Below are 18020 nucleotides of genomic sequence, written 5' to 3' on the forward strand. Positions count from 1 at the left end.
ACGAATCAAGGGACGGTGAACTATTTAGCAAGCCTCCAGCTACTAATAGCGATAGTATGGACTATGACGGTCGTCGAAGAGAAAGCATGAACACCGAAGCGATATCCAATACCTGACTTTGAAGATACATAGATGCAGCGAGTGCCAGGAACTTTGTCCATTGTAGCTTTTTGGCCTGGCTATAATTCATCAACCATTTTGTTGTAAGGTGTTATATAGTATTTCGAAATTTGGATGAATAAGAAATTTGGCTAGGGAGTACATGTAATAAAAAATACTGTAATGAAGGTTATCGTCGAATCCCGGTCCTCGGATTACGTCTCGTGCTGATCACTTCGTCATCTTCGTCATAGCGGTGTAGCAACGGATCAGTGGTTCCATTGATTGTATCCAATTCAACACCCTTGGCGTCTTCGAACCGGGTAGCATACGGCTGATGTGCATCTGCCGATGCTAGGTTAGGGTAATACTGCCTGTATGAAAAATATGCGAGGAGAAGTCCAAGCGCAGATCCGGCCACGACATCCTGCCAGTGATCTGAATGGCAAAGTGAGTAATCTAACATGAATCCATAAAACAGGGAACGTACGACGATAGTCCATAGTGCGCGAAATTGCCACGAACATTGCACCGACAAGGGGAGTAATAGATAACCACGCTTTACTCTGAATCATGGGTAGTCAAACACACATTCAACTGTTCACAGGGTAAGGGGAACTCACTACATGTCCCCGGGTGTCAAATAGATGTAGTTTACCAGCCAGGTAAAAGGCGAGGAATCCGAGGCCTGCAAAAGATACTACATATAGACATGTCAGATCGATAAGAAGGAGAGATGACATCCGTCATACTGCTAGAATGTCCGCTGGGGAAGCTTCTCCATCCATCTTCGAGTATCTTCGATACCGTCTGCGTGCATATATCTGCTGTAGATAGGCCCAAAAAAGGGTCTGTAGAGCCTGTCACAGGCTGACAGCGCGAGATTAAATCTATAAATATTGTAAGATACGTCAAGTAGATCTATGTGCATAAAGTTGCAAGCTTACCTGGCCGAGGCCGTCCAACTGTAACTTTGACGAATTGTGTAATGGCCCTCGTCATCGACAGAGAAAGGACCACTGCATCGTCATCAGTAGCCATAGGATGTAGCTACTAAATTTAGGTACATACATCCCAGAGTGCTGTGATGGAAATCCCACCATGACTGGACTGTCAAAAAATTGATAAGGCACTGGAGCACAAATGGGATGCCGAAAGAGATAAATCTAAGAGCTGTTGTCTGAAATATCGTTAATGAAAGGACTTTGTCCATGTTTGCTGTAGCTTACCCCGACACGTTGATTAACAGCATAGCTGGTGGGTATGAAGTGAGCGATGTAAGTAGACCCAGTGGATGAGTAATACCCACGGATATAGTAATCTAAGAAGGTGGTCTCAACATGAAGGCGAACCCGAATGGAAGCATTGAATACTTACGAGACATCAGACAGCGAGAAGTGCCTCTTAAATCCAGAGATGTAGCTGTCGGTGACCCAAAATATTGCCCTACGAGTTAATGCCAGTCTTTAGCTCCGGGTCTTTCCATGCCTGTAACCTTCATAGCTCCGAATCCTCACCAAAGCGCACCAGATATGATCCTTCGGGAAAAGAGACTGCATGAGTTCAAGCCCAAAGTTTAGTGATCAAGAAGTTCACCAGTCGGGGGCATACGACATCATGAATCGCCGTAGGCCTGGTTGTGGCCTGCGTTCTTGGCTCATGGTGTTGGGAATGACAGGATTCGATTGCAGAGTACTAGCCCCAGTAGTAGTGGCCGCAAGGTACAGTCCGTGAGTGCGTTGTTTTATGGTTGTGAGAGGAATAGTTATTGCCGACGTTTCAGGATGTCTTGCCCATTCCACTGTGTGATATATACCAATAAGTCGTTCTCACACAAACTGGCAGGATCTAATATTAATATTGATCCTTGATGAAGGAGTCTGCGGGCGCGGACTCCAGGAGTCCTGTGTAATTTTAGAAACACCTTGGGAATTACGGCTTCATACACACTGCCCTGCGCACCGCATCCGTGGCTATATATTTGTACCGCAACCATGCCCAACAGTCGACCGTCGTCGATTCATACATATGGGTTCAAGTTGCGTGAAAAGTTTTCATGAAAACATTTTACCATCGCAACCTTCTGACACGTCACCCACATTATGTAACCATATCCCAAGCTCAACATCACGTGTGGACTGCGGTTATTAAATATTTGCCTTGTCCGCGCGGTGACCTCGCCCATCAGGCGGCCCATGTCGTGTTAATCCAATCCATGCATATGGCCATACCTCATCGACGCCGCATCAATGCATCAGGCTTCACCCATGCCGCGCAATCATGTCACGTCATGACCGCATCAAGCCTCACATATGCTGCGCCAGTGTCACAGGGTCAGTACTGTAACCGTTGTCGTACTAAAGTGCACCTTGCAGAAAAAAATGCGTTGTCAATGTCAGTCATGACTCGTCACTGGAAGCTTTGGAAATTCAGCAAGTGTCCGCCGGTATAAATTGTCGAGTGCAGCTTTCAACTTTGTAGATAGCCCTGCATCAAGGAGTTCAAGCTCCACACAAATTGTGTGCCATCCAGTGTCTAACAGCGTAACATTGTTGATCTCGTATCTCCAGGCGACTCTCCGGTGAAGAGAATGCCTGGTCGCGAAAGCCATATTATCTGCAGACTATCTTGCATGTTCAAGAAACTGTTTATAGGACTATTAATCCTCGTTGTAGATTCTGTTCCTCCTGCAGTCGTCCGCGAAAGTGCTACTAGGGAGCCTCTCTCATTCGATTTCCAAACAACACCTCTCCGCGATTCCTCGTTTAGGGTGTACGGACAAATAGTTTGACGGGTATTTGTGCCATGGGCTGAATGACCAGGCTCTCTCTTGCCTTAGAACTTGACGGTAGTACGTCACGCCTCGCCAAATTGCTTGGTGTCATCCAGTAATGTACCTTTCTTGTGGAATGTACTTTATTCCTGCGAGCTGGCGAAGAAATGATTCCTCTTCCCAATAATTATGTTCGGCATCTAAAAAGTCTATGCATCGTATTTCCGCAAGCCAGCAATCAACTCGATGACCTCCTATATGTGGTCAGTTTCCCGTTCTCGCTATCGACTGCCACAGGCTATCAGAAATGCCTATGGTGTCTACTGAGTAACTCAATACGTCGTTCACATTGCATTGTGCCTTTGGTCAAGGCGCTCACTCCCGTACTTCAGGCCGTGGGCGGAAGCCATATCCTGGTTTCATGCGATACCTCGGATACGATAATCGGCTGGGCTTGCCCAGGTTTCGAGAGCGTGGACTAAATGTCAATCATCAAAGTTCAATTGGATATCCTCGTGTAATGTGAATTTGCCGAAAGGCCGGATGTGATTTGTTTCGCTGGAGGTACGTATCCTTGATCTGCGATGGATCCGTCGTTTATCTGACAATTCCGCACAAGAACAAATGGTGTGAATGTTTACAGGAAACCCGAGGTGGAGCTATCGATTACTTGTGGTTCGTGACAGTACCAGGGTACGTCGGATCCATGGAGTGGTTTCCATTAGTCGGTGCACGTCATTTGGTCACTACTACTTGTTGCTACCAATGTCATTCCACTAAAAAAAGACAACAAACCCTAATCGTAATCGGTACACATACCATGAAACGCCGATGGTTGCATGACGTAGAAAATTCACATCTTTATGTGTTCGTGAACTCAGCCTTTACCCACATATTGATGCATGATGGCTTCACGAAGGCAACAAGCCTGCGGTCCCTCTCTAGGGCTGCACGTTGGACTGGTGTGGCTGGCAACGTGCCTGCCTCTACGCTGGTGTGACCTCCTAATGATAAACACCACCTACCTACTCCTACTGTGTTCTGTGTCCCTTCGTTACACCCATCGTCGCCGGTGTGACACAGCCTATCTACGCATGAGATAATATTAGCGCTGGTTTACACAAGGCGTATGAAACCCTACGCCCGGCAGGATATACTTCCTCGGAACGTGACAGGCGGCTTAGTAGCTCGTGAAAGAGCGACTTGAATACTGACTCAGGCGTTCAATGCCACAAACTCAGTTAATGATAAAGTTATTGCCATTGCATATATAAAAATCTGGAAGTCTGCACTAAGGTCTCGCTAGTACTGAGGGGAAAATGGACTTTGCCAGTCGCGGGAAAAGACGGAACTCTCTTGCTGCCCAGATGAACCAAAAAATGAACATGGTAATGATCACGCACCCGCTGACAACTGATGCCAGCATGGGCACTGTCGTAAACTTGAACACATTGTACAGAATGGCGATTGCAAAGTATATCATCCTAATCAAGAATAAGGTCACCATTAACCTGGTGATGGAGTAGCAATCCACCTACCCCCACATAAGCATTGCGTAGGGAAGACCGTGAACCGTGGCAAGGGCTCTCATTCCGAAAAATGTCCCCGTCATATGAGACAGAAAATGCGTCTGACGGAATTAGTTAGTATGGAAGAGGCGGACGCTAAGGCAAGAACTTGCTGCTTTGTCCGCTGGTTCAAAACCATATCTTTGGTTCTGTCGCACCAGCAGGACTGAGACGATCAAGGAGCCAGTGATGAAGATGATGGAGAGATAGGTGACGATAATCCCGATCGACTGCGACTGGCTAATATTCACATTCGGCACTGCAAGGAAACTTACGTCTACTGCTAACATGACAGTGGACTGGAGATAATCAAGGTACGGAGGAGGATACTGACATCATGATACATACGTAGATTGTGATCCCAGTCCATTCTGTCATGAGGTTTTTGTTGAAGTCTTTCCACCGCGGCGTATTGATGCATTCATCCACCCACACTTTTTGAAGATCTTCCAAGTGTGATTGAGGAGCCCAAAAAAGCATGGCGTCGAGAGCAAAAGAAACACTACTGGTTAGTGGGTGAAAGTTTTGATCTTCCTCGTACACCGATTTATCGGCTTCAAGACGAGCGTAAGGTAGACCGCAGAAGTTGAAGAACTTGGCTCTATCTTCAGCATGAATGAGCTGGGCGCTAAGACGTCGAAATGAAGAATATACAAAAGTAATGCATGAATCTCGCTGTTGACGAAATGGTGAATCTTAAATTCATGTGTGTGCATAGCTTTGCTTACCAATAACACAAGTGGAATGTGGGTCATTGTCTAGATCATTCTCTGGAGATGTATAATGGTACTTTAGACTGTTACAGATGAAAACAGTTCGAAGGGGACCGCCACACCTTTGAGATGGTTTATCAACTCCAAGATTTTGGAGAGTTCATCTCCATCAAAAGGCGACAAGGACGTGTCTGAAGTGATGATCTCTGAATCGCGCGTTCAAGAAAAATCTACACTTGAATCCAGGCGATAAGTACCTGCACTTGCATGCATGACAAGCTCCCTTAGTTCCTTGATGATCTTCGGTCTATCCATCTGGTGGTCCGGGTAGGATTCGCAGTGCGTCCTGCTCGTTCCATGTAATGATGGTCACAGGTTCTGAAACCACATTAGAATCGGAGTGTATCTCGCAGGAAATAGATAAAAATCGTACAAAATAGAGTATGACACACCAGTACTCAGCCTCCAGGGAATATCCTAGTGGTTAGTCCATATCAGCGGAATTATCACAAGTCCCGCATAACGCACCGATATGGCTCGGATCGGCGACGCCTCGGAGCCCACTAAAAATATCATCTGTCGCTTGATTGTAATCGTGTAGCCAAAAGAGTGTTCGAGCTTTGTGGTCGATGAAATAATAATAACAAAACACTTGTGCATCTCCGGTTTCAGTCTGCGCTAGTTGCACGACGAGCTCAATATCATCAGCTCCGAGATCCACTGATTTTGTTTTCGCTAGTTCATTTAACTCATCTACGCATTTGTCGAGCAACTCGAACATGCTGCGATCCATGGTTGCTTCTGTGAATACACTCTGCAGAATACGTCACAAAAGTGCGTACGGCCTTCATGATCGAATGCTTACCCGGCGTTCGTTGTACAAATACAGTACGCCTTCCGGGTGTACACATGACTTCCAATCACCGCTCAGCCACGGACATGATCTGAACAGTTTGTCATCCGCATTCATCCCCTGGTTGTGTACTCACTCGTTGGGGAACTGTCTCATGAGTGCTGGAATTACATCGCGCTTTTTAGCTGTGTCTCTAGAGGCCAACTCCTCAAGATCAATCCATTGTTAATATAGACTGCATTCACGTACACAAAAGGACGATTATCGTATCGCGAAATGTCATTCGCAGCAAATGGCACAAGCATGGGAGTGGTGGCTGTAGCACTAGAAGGATTTGCGTTAGGAACTTGTAGAGGCGAAGACGTCTGAGGCGGAATGGGTTGCTGGGGAATGCATGGTACAGGCATTGGCACCGAAGACAACAACGCATTTTGCGTGCTGCTTGCTGGACTTGCTGAAGTTATTTGCTGGTTGTGAAGCGGCAATGGTAAGTTGACGGGGGGACATCGCACACCGGAAGTGCTGGTCGGCACAGTACAACAGTCTGCAGGAGAGGATTTCGTCGAGTTAGTATTGTGCCTGGAAAAACCACGAATCTTCAAGTTCAACTTGGCCACAAAGTGTCGAAAGTAAATCACGAGGATTCGCAATCTTTGGGCAGATGAAGTTATGAGTGTTGCCAACACTTGGCACAGACGTTTCAAGAGCCTTAGAATCAGCCTCGCGTTCAACATGTTTGGTCGTCCAACGTTCCGAGTTAATGTCGACCTGAGTCAGGTTGAAGTTGCCAAAGCGACCCGGGCACGTGGACACCTGCAAGGGCCGCGACTCTTGACCGGTCGACCTTCCGAGCAACTTCCGAGTTATGGTTTTACATCCATCATATTGCTCGAACTTAAGTACGCGCGTATCTACTTTTCTCTGCAACTTGTCCGGCCAATCAATTACTCGATCACATCCTTGTGTAAACGGTTGCAAACAGCGAAGTTTGAACACACTCATTGAATAATTTGAATTGCTCAATTGGACCAGTCACTATACGGCCCGGGAAATCCCAACATCTGCTCGAACGATATCCTTCTTCGCGACATGAATTTCATACTGTTTGGATCCCCTAACGCTTATACCAAGGATTCTACCATCGTTCAGCCGCAGTAGAAGAATTTTATCAACAGACTCAACAGTGAATGGAATGGATATACAATATTCGTGAGTTGTGCTTCTGCTCCCTATCGGCAATGCAATCGATGTCAATCTTAGTCTATTGTGATACTTGCTGTGGATATCAGCTTTCTCGGGGTACTATCCGTCCAGACACGCAACCGCTGCGATTCTTGTCTCCTATATGTCGGTGACCCTCTGCAAACAGTGAACCCATTCAAGTCTTCGTCCCTCTCATCTACCTCTATTACAATTCGAAAAATTCAACACAGTCGCATTAGTGATCTGCACTATCTGTTTTATGGTGTGTACCAATCAAATTAATCAATGCAGAGCTCGAAATTCCGCTCGACGAGACATTGAAAACTGCATGTGGTGAGTCCACCGTCTTCATTCAAGGAGACAGGTATCGGTGCCATTTTCTGCATTCATCCTCGTCCGGAAAGTGCTAGTTGATGCCCTCTCACGCTAGCTTAAGCTCCTGTATTAAGTCCCGCCCAATACATGTCTTGCATTTGACGACTGTGGCTGTGAACCGCCGTCTGGCTTCAGGGCAGACTGTGAGAGTTGCACATGCACAGAGCAAATAAATGCAGGTTACTAGTTGACAACGAATATGGCTAAGCCCTAGCTCCACTACGGTCCCCGATCACTAACAATTTCGTAAGTCAGGAAACCAAGTACCGAGAGAAACCAGGAAGACTAATTTCCAACCATGTCAAGTGAGAGCGAGGCCAGTAGATGCAATGGAGGAGGGCTCTTATCGAACACGATCGAGTTCCCATCTCCCAAAACCTTTGCCGGCTACACCCGTGTTCTGGCCTTTTCGGTTGCAATCATCTGACACCTCAGAGGCTTGTCAAGTTGTCTTTATGTCTGTCATTCAGCTCTCGCTGGGCCTTTTTTCCGTTATGCATGCCTCAGTGGGCTAGTCCTGCATCGTGTCTTGAGCTATCCGTTATGGGATGTTCTAGACTTTCGCGCTGATCTCTCTGTTGACATCTCTGTCCGGTTCCTGAGTCTTGCCGCGGTAATCGAAAGCAAACAATAATCTTTTGTTCCGCCTCGGCATCGACATAAAACAGGAGATCACGCAAACTACCCACATCAGAACGATATGGTTCAGTCTGCATGTGCAAGGGAAAATATTAGATCGGTAAGCTCGGGTTCGCATGTGCATTCATCAAAGGCATTGATAACAAATGACAAAGGTGGACATCGGCGCAATCTGAGTTGAAAGTTTCCAGAGGGGTTGGAGAAAGAGAGCCTCCATCTGGTCGCAGAGAGGTGTGTCTGGGTCTAGTAGAGCCACTTTCAATTCTTCCAGCCTCGCTGAAGTCTCATGGATGGACACTCCTTCGGTTGTTAGCTCTTCTAATGCGACCGAGGATGACCTGAAAGCTAAAGGTTGGGAGGTTACATCATTTTCCTGATTGTTAGGCTCACTCTGTCCTTAGCTTGCACGCATTCTTCTGGCCTCCGGTGGCCGGTCCGGCCCCACTAAACATTTTTTCGTTTGGTGGTGAATCCCGACAGTTTCGGTTGGCACGTACGCACCTTGAGGATATATCTTATGTTTTTGAGACGACCTTGCGAGATATGAAGGTGAATTCCTCTCCATGGATAGACTATCACATAGAAAGGAAATTTTGGCGCAACGACTGGACCTACCGGTTAAAATACCCTCTCGAGGATTTATACGTCATAAAAATGTTGTCAGCTGGTTTTGAACCAACTCCAAGAGAAACAGATTTTGACTCTGCTGTGGTAACCACTTGGCTAAGACCAGTGGGATGAGCATGCAATGAAACCATCCATGAGTAGCGTTATGGTGTATTCTGAGAGAGAAAACCTTCCATTCGGCGGGTTTCGAACCTGCGCAGTCCAAGAGAAACAAATTTTGTTGTGGTGACCAGTAAAGATGAGCACCGGAGGAAACCATCCATGAATGAATGTCAAGGTGTGTTCTGATATAAAAAATTGACATCAACAGATTTTGATTCCGTTGTGGTAACCACTTGGCTAAGACCAGTAGAAATGAATCTCCGAGGAACTGTCCATGAGTGAATCTTCAAGTGTTCCGACAGGGTGACTCATCGGCAGGTTCGACAGATTTTGATTTTGTTGTGGTAACCACCTGGCTAAGGCCCTCCGAAAAAATCCAACATGCTTCATTGAAAGTATGTTCTGATAGAAAAAAAAACTGTCATCGGCAGGTTTGATTCCTGAAACTTGCACAATCCAAGGCAAACAGATTTGGATTCGGTTGTGGTAACCACTTAAGGGCTAAGACCAGTTCGATTTAAATCTGTGTAAATGTCAAGGTGTGTTCCGAGAGAGGAAACCTCGTCGGCAGGTTTCGAACCCGCACAGATTTCGATTCTGTTGTCAACCACTTCACCCAGGGCGCTTGCCAAGTTGAGATGAACCTCCCATCTTGAGAACTGTCCATGAGTGAATCTCAAGGCGTGATAAGACATTTGTCGGCAGGTTTCGAATCCGCACCACCCAAGACTCGAGGGAGCAGATTTCTGTCCTATCACGCTTACCACTTGGCCAAGACTGGCCAAGATGGACGTCTGTAGTACGAGTCGAGGAACATTATACCTCGACAGTAGAATCACATAGAATCACATAGGATTAGCAGTCATTTGCCAATGCAAAATAAAATAAAAGACTAATTTGCGTTTATGGACACAAAACATGCCAGGAATGAGCGAGTCGGGAGCTGGCGCCGGCGCCGTTACGATTTTATAACGTAATGGTATTGCAGCGACTTTTTGTCAGATGATGGATATCGCTGCATTCAGGAAAGTGTTCCACAAAAATTGTGCCATTAGATACCCTGGATTGGACAGCGCAGGCTCATCGTCAACCAAACTTGTACGGATCTGTAACTTGGTCCCAAAGCTTCTTGGTGTCTACCACAGCACGCAACCTCGAAGCAAGTAAGAACGCCCCACTCAATTTCCTACAGAACCAGCAATGATTAGAAAGATCATGAAGCACGCAATAAAATCGAACATAAAATCCTAGCTCTTATTCTGAAGAAAATCTATTGAAAGACTCACCGATTCAGACTGTAGGTTTCCCGCGGTGGGGGCGTCAGCCTGTGCTTGAGCATCACAGGTATGATAGCACGTATTTGAGCTGTGATGTCCGCCCATGGCGTCCCAGGTCCAAAAGCGAAAGGCTGCGTGGTCGTGGATTTGAAGGGGGTAGCTAGGAGGACCATGGAGTCGATGTGCGCATCGAGCATGACCTGTAAACGTGTTCCGTGAATACATGCGCGGGACAGTGATGGGGAGATGGTACTTCATTCTCCTCTCCGGTGAGATATTCAAGTTTCTGACTCCATTCTGCACATGCGATACGATCCTCGGATGCAGCGGCTTGAAGAAGGCGCAGCCAGCTGTCCATGAATTCTTTTGTGTACTCTCGTGTTGCGCCAAAGTCCACTAGGGATAGCTGCGATGATAGACAGTGAGATCGTCCAGGAAACTCAAGAAACGGAAAACATGAAGCGCCAACATAAGACACACCTGTTGTGCCTTTAAGTCCCACAGGAAATTCGTGAAGTTAGGGTCCGTCTGCATGAGCCTGAACTGGAAGAGCTCTCGTAAGCAGAGCTCGATGATTCGCGATGCAATCTACCATAAATTTCAGCAAATGCATGATCTGTGGTCGATGGTAGGCACCTCGTTCCGCTCCTCCTGTGGTAAAGCTCCAATTACAGCATCCCCAATGCTGACGCCTTCTACATGCTCCATCACAAGAACGCGTTCTGTACTACCTGGCCACACCCATGGGACCTTGAATCGTGCATCTGCACCAAGACAATCTGGTCTCCCATACCGCTCAAGGAAACTTGCCTCCCGTGAGTAGTTGCATTCGTCAGCAAGTTCATCTTTCATCACCTTTGATATTGAGATAGGTCGTAGTGAGTTGTCCCAATAGCAGGAAATGAGGAAAGATCGAGAATAAAAAGTCAGATGTTCAGCGCTAGGCATGAGGGAGATATAAAAAACATACTTGAATCGTACGATCCAGGAACAACCCCCGCGGAAGCAAGCTTCCAGCGGTGAGAACCATTTTAACGTAGCCAAGATCGCTCACAATTGAGTTAGCAATGTTCGGGAACTGGATCTTCACAGCAACGCGTTGGCCGTCGTCGCTAGACGGACTCTGACTTCGAGCAAGGACAGCGTGGTGCACCTGACCGATGCTCGCAGCTGCGAACGGTATACGATCGAACGATGTAAAATTATCGGCCCATGATTCCCCTAGAGACGCGCATAGCACTTGTTGCATCTGCCAGTCCGGCATATAGTGAGCGCTATCTTGAACGCGGCGGAATATTTTGTCAACTTCTGGGGGTAGGAGGTGGGTGTCTAGCTCCCAGGTTAACAGCGGACAAAATGACAAGAGATAACCTATGGGTAGGCACCTTGGATGCTCATGAACTGGCCGAGCTTCAGTGCAGCACCGCGCATCTGAGAAAGCTTGGACACCAAGCGGGTTATGTTTGCTTCAGTCATCATGACTGGTTGTGTGTTGTCTGCATGGGGTGTAGTAGAGCGACGTAAGAGCTCGGAAGCGGCGCCGTACGAGAGCGATGCTGCAAGGCCTATGATGACAAGTTAGCAAAAGGTGAACGAAAGGACGGCAAAGAAAGACGTACTGCCATAGTGAAATAACCGACCAAGTCTGGACGAAGGGACCTTGGATGATTGGAGGCTGCGTGAGAGTATAGGAGGGGAGTCTATGGGTGCGGATAGGGCTTTTTCTGGATGCTATGAGGTGGCAACACGTTGAAATGAGCAAGAGGTGAGCAGAGGAACGAGTGAACTGGTAGGGATGACACACACCTCTAAATCTAGGGGTACAGAACTTTCTATTTCGCGACGTAGGCTTTCAAATCCCGTGGGTATGGAAGGAGAACCAGAGTCAAACGTGACTTCGGAAGAAGACGCGATCTTCAAGGAACTATCCGCCTCAAGTGGAATAGAAGAGACCGCAAAACTGGGATCATGGGGTAGTTGAGGCTCTAAGGTAGGCTCAGTGGAGAGATGGATATAGGTAGTGGACGAAACCTGTTCAGACAGGATGTCCTCTTCAAACTGAGGCAGTAATGGTGTCAGTTCCTCTCGCCGTTCCTCGGGATGGTAAGTGTTGTTGATCGGAGGGTTGGAAGAAAACGCGTGATCTGTGCGCGGTTTTGGAGGGCCGTGGTTTGCTTGAGCATCGCCTGCAAGCTGTGGTATTAACTGATGCTCTTCTGCCTTGCTTTTGCGCAAAGAGAACTCCGGAAATACAACAGTTCTGGCAGGAAGAACCTGGGAGGCTCTGATCTGTGCTGCACGAACAGCAATATCTGTAACTGAGTGGAGAACACAAAGCCATCCAAATGCAGGCCCAGGTGGCATCCACGACCAAATTTCTGCCTCAAAAATCAATTGAAGGCACTACACCGTCGCGACTCGCAACGTGACTGTTGTGGTAGAATTTGCACAGCCACATCAGTCCGTTTCAGACCTTTTAAGCCTGAAGCGCTGAAAGCCTGAACGCCCTTCCTTGTATCACAACTGCCGCAGGTCGGAGCCATGCAGAATCAAATCCACAATCCTAACCTGGCGCGATATGTGATGCAGAGGTAATTAAATGTTGTCCAGGTAATATGCCACCACTACATTTTACCTTGGTTTGTTACAGCTCCGACGTCATTTCTGACCTGCGAATCAACATCTTTGAGGAGGGTCATGACAATGTCATATGGTACAAGGTGCGACACCCAAGCCCTGCATTTCCCTCCTTCGCCCGCTCACCTAAATGAAGGAAAGGTTCCTAGGGGACGATGAGATTATTGAGCATGTCGTTGTGCGTTTCCACGTCTCATGCATTGCACTAATTCACATTCCCTCCGAAGCACAACCAAACATCAACAATCTGCTGGACAATTCACAAGCCCAAGCGCGGGTGGTATATCCGCATCCGTGCACCATCATTTCCCCCAGGCGTCGCCATATCCCTCCTTCCTATTCCCCGCACATCCCCTAGTTATACAGACGCCGCGCTATCCTTATCATGTCTTACGAACGCCCCCTCTACTGTGATACATTCGCCCAGTACCTCGAAGATGTCCATAGATAGTACATCAACAGTACACTCTTACCCCCCAACACCGCCCCCGGCCTCCATCACGATCACCCCACCCACACCACAAAGCATCAGTGCACGCTTGGAGGAAATATCCCCGTCGCCCATTGCAGCACAGAAACGCGCATCTCGTCCTCAGGCAACGCAATTCCTATTGGCACCACATTCCACACCGCACATCCCGGGGCCGCATCCAGGCGAGCAGACATCGTTCATAACACGCGCGTTGTCGATGTTCAAAAACAGCAGGCCTTCGCACTCTGCCTCATTCACTATAATGCCACTCGACCGGCCGAGTCCCCAGCCGCCTGGTTCAGGACATCGGATATCCCAGATTATTCCGATGACCCCGACACCATTGTTGACCTTCCATGATCGCACACCGGTACTCACCGCGGCGTCGGTGACGGGTCTTCTCGAGATAAATAGAGCAGAGGAGCGTGTATTTGGAGTTGATACGAGCTTTTGGATCGCTGTCGCCTTGGCGTATTGGGAGTTTTTGGAAGATAGAGAGGTGAGTATTTTGCCGATTGGCACTAAAGCACCTGGTGCTCTTTGCCTGTCACTGTATCTTTGGTCGTTTTCTCCTTTACACCGACGTTCTGAATATTCTTGCTGACACAATCCCTTTACAGAGCTACTTGGCTGCAGTCAGTGATTAAACTCAATATCATATACCCGTGCCCTACTGTTCACTTGCTGTTACCATGCTATATTGTATTAAGTCATGCTGATCTGAATAGGTTTTTTCCCTGCGTGAGTCTGCAGGTTCGCGTTTCATCTATGAAAGGTCCGAATTTCCCTGTCATTGCATCCTGTCGTTTACTTCTAATCTTTTGCTCTCAAAATCTGCAATGCACGTCTTGTCCACAAAGATCGGTGTTCTACCCCATGTACAGCATATATATACGAGGGCGAGTCAGTGTTGGGCACCACACCCGGTGTGAATCTGTCTTGTTGTCGGGCTCAATGCTATAGTGTTTGTATTCCACTTGTGAGTGGAACTACGCTAGTAGCAGGAGCTGGCCCCGCCGACCCCAGCGTCGTCGCGAGCCATGCGTCTGCACAGAATATAGTAACATCGGGTGGTATGGACACGACTTGAAATTTGCTACTATCAATGTTACGAAAGAAAATACTCAGGTTATAGAACGCTCTACCGGAAGGAATGCCTAGCTCCGGCAAAGTCTGTTGCATTCTTGTTTGGGCAAGACATTTTGATTTTGGGCGCTGCAAATACGCTCTTATAATCCATCTTCCTCTCGCAGTCTTAAGGCCGCGCCCTTCCAGCGTGAGAGCAGGTGATGTTACTTGACATCCGGCGCAGCAACCAGAGTACGTCCACATTGTAGGTACCCTCACGGTCGATTTACTGGCGGCTTCCTGGATCGTAGTATGTACACCCACGTTTGGTTTGGTTCGTCGTCCTCTCAAAGAGACCGCTTTCATGTGGCACGGGCGTGCTTCACCACCATCTTCTGCGTTAGGCCGCTACTCATCCTGGTTACGCGACGTGGGCGTTCTACCTGAGTGCCACCTAGACCTCTTTCATGCTCTTCCATGACATGAGAATTCTACCTCCGATGGCCTGGACTTCCTCTCATCCTCGTCGACGGGGCATGGCAGTGGCACTTTAATATATACCCTAGGCCGCATTCCGTCCTCCTCTGAGTCCGCGCCGGCAGAGCCCTGAAGGCATTTTATCCGCTAACGAACGAATTGGACGCCGCCGGGGTGTCCAACTTCAGGGCCATTTGCCCTGACCGCTTCTCCGCCGATCCGTACATACAGTCCTGCCAGTGGAGGTAAGGTTGTCAAATATTCATGCATGACAAGTATATTATTGTGATTGTGATAATGATCACCACTGTAATTTTATCAGTATATAGTCAGGAAGGCACCGTAGCACCGTAGCGACTTGCTCAGTCTACTATCATATGTTCCACTATCGTAATAGCCTCCTTTACAATGTTCTGACGATGTTGGCGCACACTTTCTATGTTTTTAGTTCGGAGAAATCGCAAGTGAGCATCGAGAAGGCAGCAAGCTTCAAATCGCCGCTCTGATGTGACAGAACTGTGCAGATACTTACCAAATGGCTTGCCAACAAAAAATGGTCTTATCTATCTTCCTACTGGGCTGCCGCAATGGTGATCTTCGGTGCCAACACGATAAGAACCAGGGTATCAGGGAGGTCAGCACATAGATGTGAAGCCAATCGCCCTTGTCAGGTCACTTACTCACAGCAATCTGTTATCTTATCAAGTACTGCATCATAAAGCTTGGCACCGCGTTTGACTTTCGGATTAATAGAACGGTACTTGCTATTTTCCGAAACTGATTGTCGATGAAGGGTTACTATAACTGGCATGTGTTATACCACTAACGACATTTCCCCCGAGGAGTAACTTGAAATAGTGTTCAATCTCACCATATGTTTCGCCAGTAATCCATATGGAGGCACCATGAACATCACAGGCGCAATGCACCAACAGCCCAAGCTACCACATGCACTTCATGTTAAAATGTCAAAACAATGATCGAGTACCTAATGAAGGGATGTGCTTTGCGAATTGCGATAAAAGTATGCACTTCACTCACATCCCCAAAGCAGCTGGTACAGTTTTGCCAGCAATTGAGCTAAAGCTGAACACAAAAAAATGAGTAACAGAATTCAATGGCCAAGCCAGACCTCCGGGGTAATACTGATAAGTCGGAGACTTGAAGTATTGTTGTGCCGATAGTCGAGATCCAAGTGGTGAGTTCACAGTATATCTCATGATCAAGTCATAGACCCCTGAAAGAATTGCCTGTTTTTCTCACCGTCAGTGTACAAGCAATCATACTATAGGGGGAAATGCTTCTGAGCACTACTCTGAAGCGCGAACCTGAAGTTGAAACACTCCACCGAGTAAACATGAAACTCACAGCCTGTCACATGCCACGGGTTGATTGATACCTTTGTGTGATCCTATTTGCACGCTTATAAGTGTATGACATCACGTTTCTCGACAGTACTGTGTTGTGAGTGGAGGATCGTGTGAAAATCGTGACAACGTCGGCTGGTTCGATAAACTTACCTGCCTGTCTCAAGCCTATCTGTCTATATCGTAATTAGAGTAGTACTAGTCGGATAAAGTTAGAAATTAAGAATTCGTCCGAATGCGGAATGTCGCTGACAGACACAAGAAGTTCGAAAGTTCAAGTTGGGGCGCAGAAATAACGTTGATTCGTCAGTTGTTGGCAAATTTTTCCCATTCTCCATGGTAGAACCTGGTAAAATATGCAGGGGCTGCAGAACTTGTGGAAGCTCAAAGGCTCGTTTACAGAGATCCGATGTGTTCTCATAATGCGCAATCACACGTACTAGTGTGTATAGCAGGCTAGTCAAGGGGCGATGTGGGAGTGATTGATGGTACGCTAAAGAGAGGGTTCCAATGATCAAACTCACCATGGTGCCTGGGCGCTTCATCTGCACTTATATGCCTTGAGATCATTAAATGTATTAGACAAGTTGATCCTCCCGCTGCTTTTTACACATCAGGCATCCTGCGCACCCTTTTCATTAATCGATAAATACCTGATCGTGAGTGATGACATGTACTTTGGGAGATACACGCTGAAACGGTGGCTACCTGCAATTCTCAGGTAATAGCCATGGTTGTGCCAACTGCTGAGGAGAAACAGACATCAGAGATCTCTTCAATCATTGCTAAGATGCAGGACGCTCCTGCAATTACGCTCCGCCAGAAATTTGAAGGACACACAAGTCGTGTCTGGGGCGTCATACACCTGCCAGGTGGTCAACGGATCGTCACTTGTTCAAGTGATGGCTCGCTGCGAGCTTGGGACTTGAAGAGCGGGGAACAGATCGGTGAACGCTGGCGGGACGGTGTAAGCCCAGTGTACACCATAGCATTATCTCCGGACGGCAAGAAAGTGGTCAGTGGGAGTGAAGACGGTGCGGTGAGGCTGTGGAGCGTCGAGACTGGAAAGGTCATCGCTAAATGGATGGGGCACACACAAAGTGTGTGCTCTGTCTGCTGGAGCCAAGATGGCCAGCAAGTGTTAAGCGGGTCCAACGATGGGACTGCAAGGCAATGGAATGTGGAGAAGGGAGAGATTATCTTCGCACCAATAGAGACAGGGCACACCTACGTGGGCACAGCCGTCTATTCGCCAGACGCGTCCATGATCGCGACTGCTGGATACCACCTTGCCGATTTCTCAGTAAAAATTTGGGATGCAAAGACTGGAAAGCTGGTCACGACTCTCGAAGGACACACACGTTCAGTGAATTGCCTGGCTTGGGCCGCTGACGGAAAGACGCTTATATCCGGGTCGGTCGATCGCTCAATTAGGACATGGGATACAGCCACCTGGCAGCAGACTGCAGTTTTGGATGCACACACCAGCTTTGTCCGTGCCATTGCTATATCTCCAGATGGTCGGATTCTTGCAAGCGCATCGTGCGATAGGACAGCGCAATTATGGAACCTCGACAAGGGCCAGCCCATCAGTTCGCCTCTCAAGCATGCAGATAGAGTGACCTGCGTGGCATTTTCGGCAGACGGAAAGTTGCTCGCTACTGGCTGCTATGACCATAACACGTACACATCGGATGTTTCTGCTCTCCTTCAAGGAGATACTGGCAGGGGCGACTAAATTTAAATTGTGAGTTGAAAAGACTCCCCTCG

General features: G+C 47.7%; 5 protein-coding genes across 5 annotated transcripts; 1 reads left to right on the forward strand and 4 right to left on the reverse strand.

Annotated features, from left to right (window-relative positions):
• Nucleotides 1-209: 209 nt before the first annotated feature.
• On the reverse strand, nucleotides 210-2143 carry DFJ58DRAFT_813785 (phosphatidic acid phosphatase type 2/haloperoxidase). The gene is made up of 11 exons (XM_041391619.1): nucleotides 1696-2143; nucleotides 1617-1637; nucleotides 1477-1545; nucleotides 1409-1420; nucleotides 1329-1353; nucleotides 1171-1279; nucleotides 1047-1118; nucleotides 852-989; nucleotides 723-799; nucleotides 590-665; nucleotides 210-537 (listed from the first exon to the last, which is right to left on the reverse strand). The coding sequence occupies exons 1-11, from the start codon at nucleotides 1758-1760 to the stop codon at nucleotides 290-292; spliced, it is 912 nt and encodes a 303-aa protein (XP_041238216.1). The 5' UTR covers nucleotides 1761-2143; the 3' UTR covers nucleotides 210-289.
• Nucleotides 2144-4130: 1987 nt separating this feature from the next.
• Nucleotides 4131-6779, reverse strand: DFJ58DRAFT_813794 (uncharacterized protein). The gene is made up of 13 exons (XM_041391620.1): nucleotides 6256-6779; nucleotides 6143-6199; nucleotides 6019-6097; nucleotides 5682-5967; nucleotides 5606-5630; nucleotides 5411-5499; nucleotides 5276-5359; nucleotides 5169-5210; nucleotides 5095-5115; nucleotides 4789-5045; nucleotides 4554-4739; nucleotides 4411-4502; nucleotides 4131-4356 (listed from the first exon to the last, which is right to left on the reverse strand). Exons 1-13 carry the CDS (start codon nucleotides 6738-6740, stop codon nucleotides 4164-4166), a joined length of 1896 nt encoding a protein of 631 aa, XP_041238217.1. The 5' UTR covers nucleotides 6741-6779; the 3' UTR covers nucleotides 4131-4163.
• Nucleotides 6780-9852: 3073 nt separating this feature from the next.
• DFJ58DRAFT_813809 (ABC1 family-domain-containing protein) lies at nucleotides 9853-12664 on the reverse strand. Its single transcript, XM_041391621.1, has 9 exons — nucleotides 12036-12664; nucleotides 11849-11960; nucleotides 11615-11794; nucleotides 11200-11558; nucleotides 10866-11084; nucleotides 10710-10817; nucleotides 10483-10635; nucleotides 10239-10429; nucleotides 9853-10138 (listed from the first exon to the last, which is right to left on the reverse strand). The coding sequence occupies exons 1-9, from the start codon at nucleotides 12591-12593 to the stop codon at nucleotides 10039-10041; spliced, it is 1980 nt and encodes a 659-aa protein (XP_041238218.1). The 5' UTR covers nucleotides 12594-12664; the 3' UTR covers nucleotides 9853-10038.
• A 39-nt stretch (nucleotides 12665-12703) lies between these two features.
• DFJ58DRAFT_813812 (uncharacterized protein) lies at nucleotides 12704-14350 on the forward strand. Its single transcript, XM_041391622.1, has 6 exons — nucleotides 12704-12820; nucleotides 12880-12949; nucleotides 13003-13044; nucleotides 13094-13837; nucleotides 13959-14066; nucleotides 14184-14350. The coding sequence occupies exons 1-5, from the start codon at nucleotides 12771-12773 to the stop codon at nucleotides 13983-13985; spliced, it is 933 nt and encodes a 310-aa protein (XP_041238219.1). The 5' UTR covers nucleotides 12704-12770; the 3' UTR covers nucleotides 13986-14066; nucleotides 14184-14350.
• A 680-nt stretch (nucleotides 14351-15030) lies between these two features.
• On the reverse strand, nucleotides 15031-16777 carry DFJ58DRAFT_846010 (uncharacterized protein; the record flags this gene model as incomplete). The annotated part of the gene is made up of 9 exons (XM_041393236.1): nucleotides 15031-15190; nucleotides 15416-15478; nucleotides 15564-15660; nucleotides 15704-15731; nucleotides 15755-15824; nucleotides 15925-15969; nucleotides 16252-16294; nucleotides 16404-16422; nucleotides 16775-16777. 9 exons carry the CDS (start codon nucleotides 16775-16777, stop codon nucleotides 15031-15033), a joined length of 528 nt encoding a protein of 175 aa, XP_041238220.1.
• Nucleotides 16778-18020: the final 1243 nt, after the last annotated feature.

Source organism: Suillus subalutaceus (assembly GCF_016647625.1).
Source record: "Suillus subalutaceus strain FC151 chromosome Unknown DFJ58scaffold_156, whole genome shotgun sequence".
In the NCBI taxonomy this organism is placed as follows: Eukaryota; Fungi; Basidiomycota; class Agaricomycetes; order Boletales; family Suillaceae; genus Suillus; species Suillus subalutaceus.

What these genes read in the sequence shown, in the direction of transcription:
- DFJ58DRAFT_813809 (XM_041391621.1), bottom strand. Translation starts at nt 12,593, where the DNA reads ATGCCACCTGGGCCTGCATTTGGATGGCTTTGTGTTCTCCACTCAGTT. An exon ending in CCAGTTCATGAGCATCCAAG is followed by an intron (nt 11,559 to 11,614) that starts GTGCCTACCCAT and finishes CCTGGGAGCTAG; the next exon opens with ACACCCACCTCCTACCCCCA. An exon ending in GGGACTTAAAGGCACAACAG is followed by an intron (nt 10,636 to 10,709) that starts GTGTGTCTTATG and finishes CTATCATCGCAG; the next exon opens with CTATCCCTAGTGGACTTTGG.
- DFJ58DRAFT_813794 (XM_041391620.1), bottom strand. Translation starts at nt 6,740, where the DNA reads ATGTTGAACGCGAGGCTGATTCTAAGGCTCTTGAAACGTCTGTGCCAA. An exon ending in ATTTGTACAACGAACGCCGG is followed by an intron (nt 5,968 to 6,018) that starts GTAAGCATTCGA and finishes CGTATTCTGCAG; the next exon opens with AGTGTATTCACAGAAGCAAC. An exon ending in CGCCGATCCGAGCCATATCG is followed by an intron (nt 5,631 to 5,681) that starts GTGCGTTATGCG and finishes ACTAACCACTAG; the next exon opens with GATATTCCCTGGAGGCTGAG.
- DFJ58DRAFT_813812 (XM_041391622.1), top strand. Translation starts at nt 12,771, where the DNA reads ATGCAGAATCAAATCCACAATCCTAACCTGGCGCGATATGTGATGCAG. An exon ending in ACAATGTCATATGGTACAAG is followed by an intron (nt 12,950 to 13,002) that starts GTGCGACACCCA and finishes ACCTAAATGAAG; the next exon opens with GAAAGGTTCCTAGGGGACGA. An exon ending in AGTTTTTGGAAGATAGAGAG is followed by an intron (nt 13,838 to 13,958) that starts GTGAGTATTTTG and finishes ATCCCTTTACAG; the next exon opens with AGCTACTTGGCTGCAGTCAG.
- DFJ58DRAFT_813785 (XM_041391619.1), bottom strand. Translation starts at nt 1,760, where the DNA reads ATGAGCCAAGAACGCAGGCCACAACCAGGCCTACGGCGATTCATGATG. An exon ending in ATGTCGTATGCCCCCGACTG is followed by an intron (nt 1,638 to 1,695) that starts GTGAACTTCTTG and finishes CTTTTCCCGAAG; the next exon opens with GATCATATCTGGTGCGCTTT. An exon ending in AGTTGGACGGCCTCGGCCAG is followed by an intron (nt 990 to 1,046) that starts GTAAGCTTGCAA and finishes CAATATTTATAG; the next exon opens with ATTTAATCTCGCGCTGTCAG.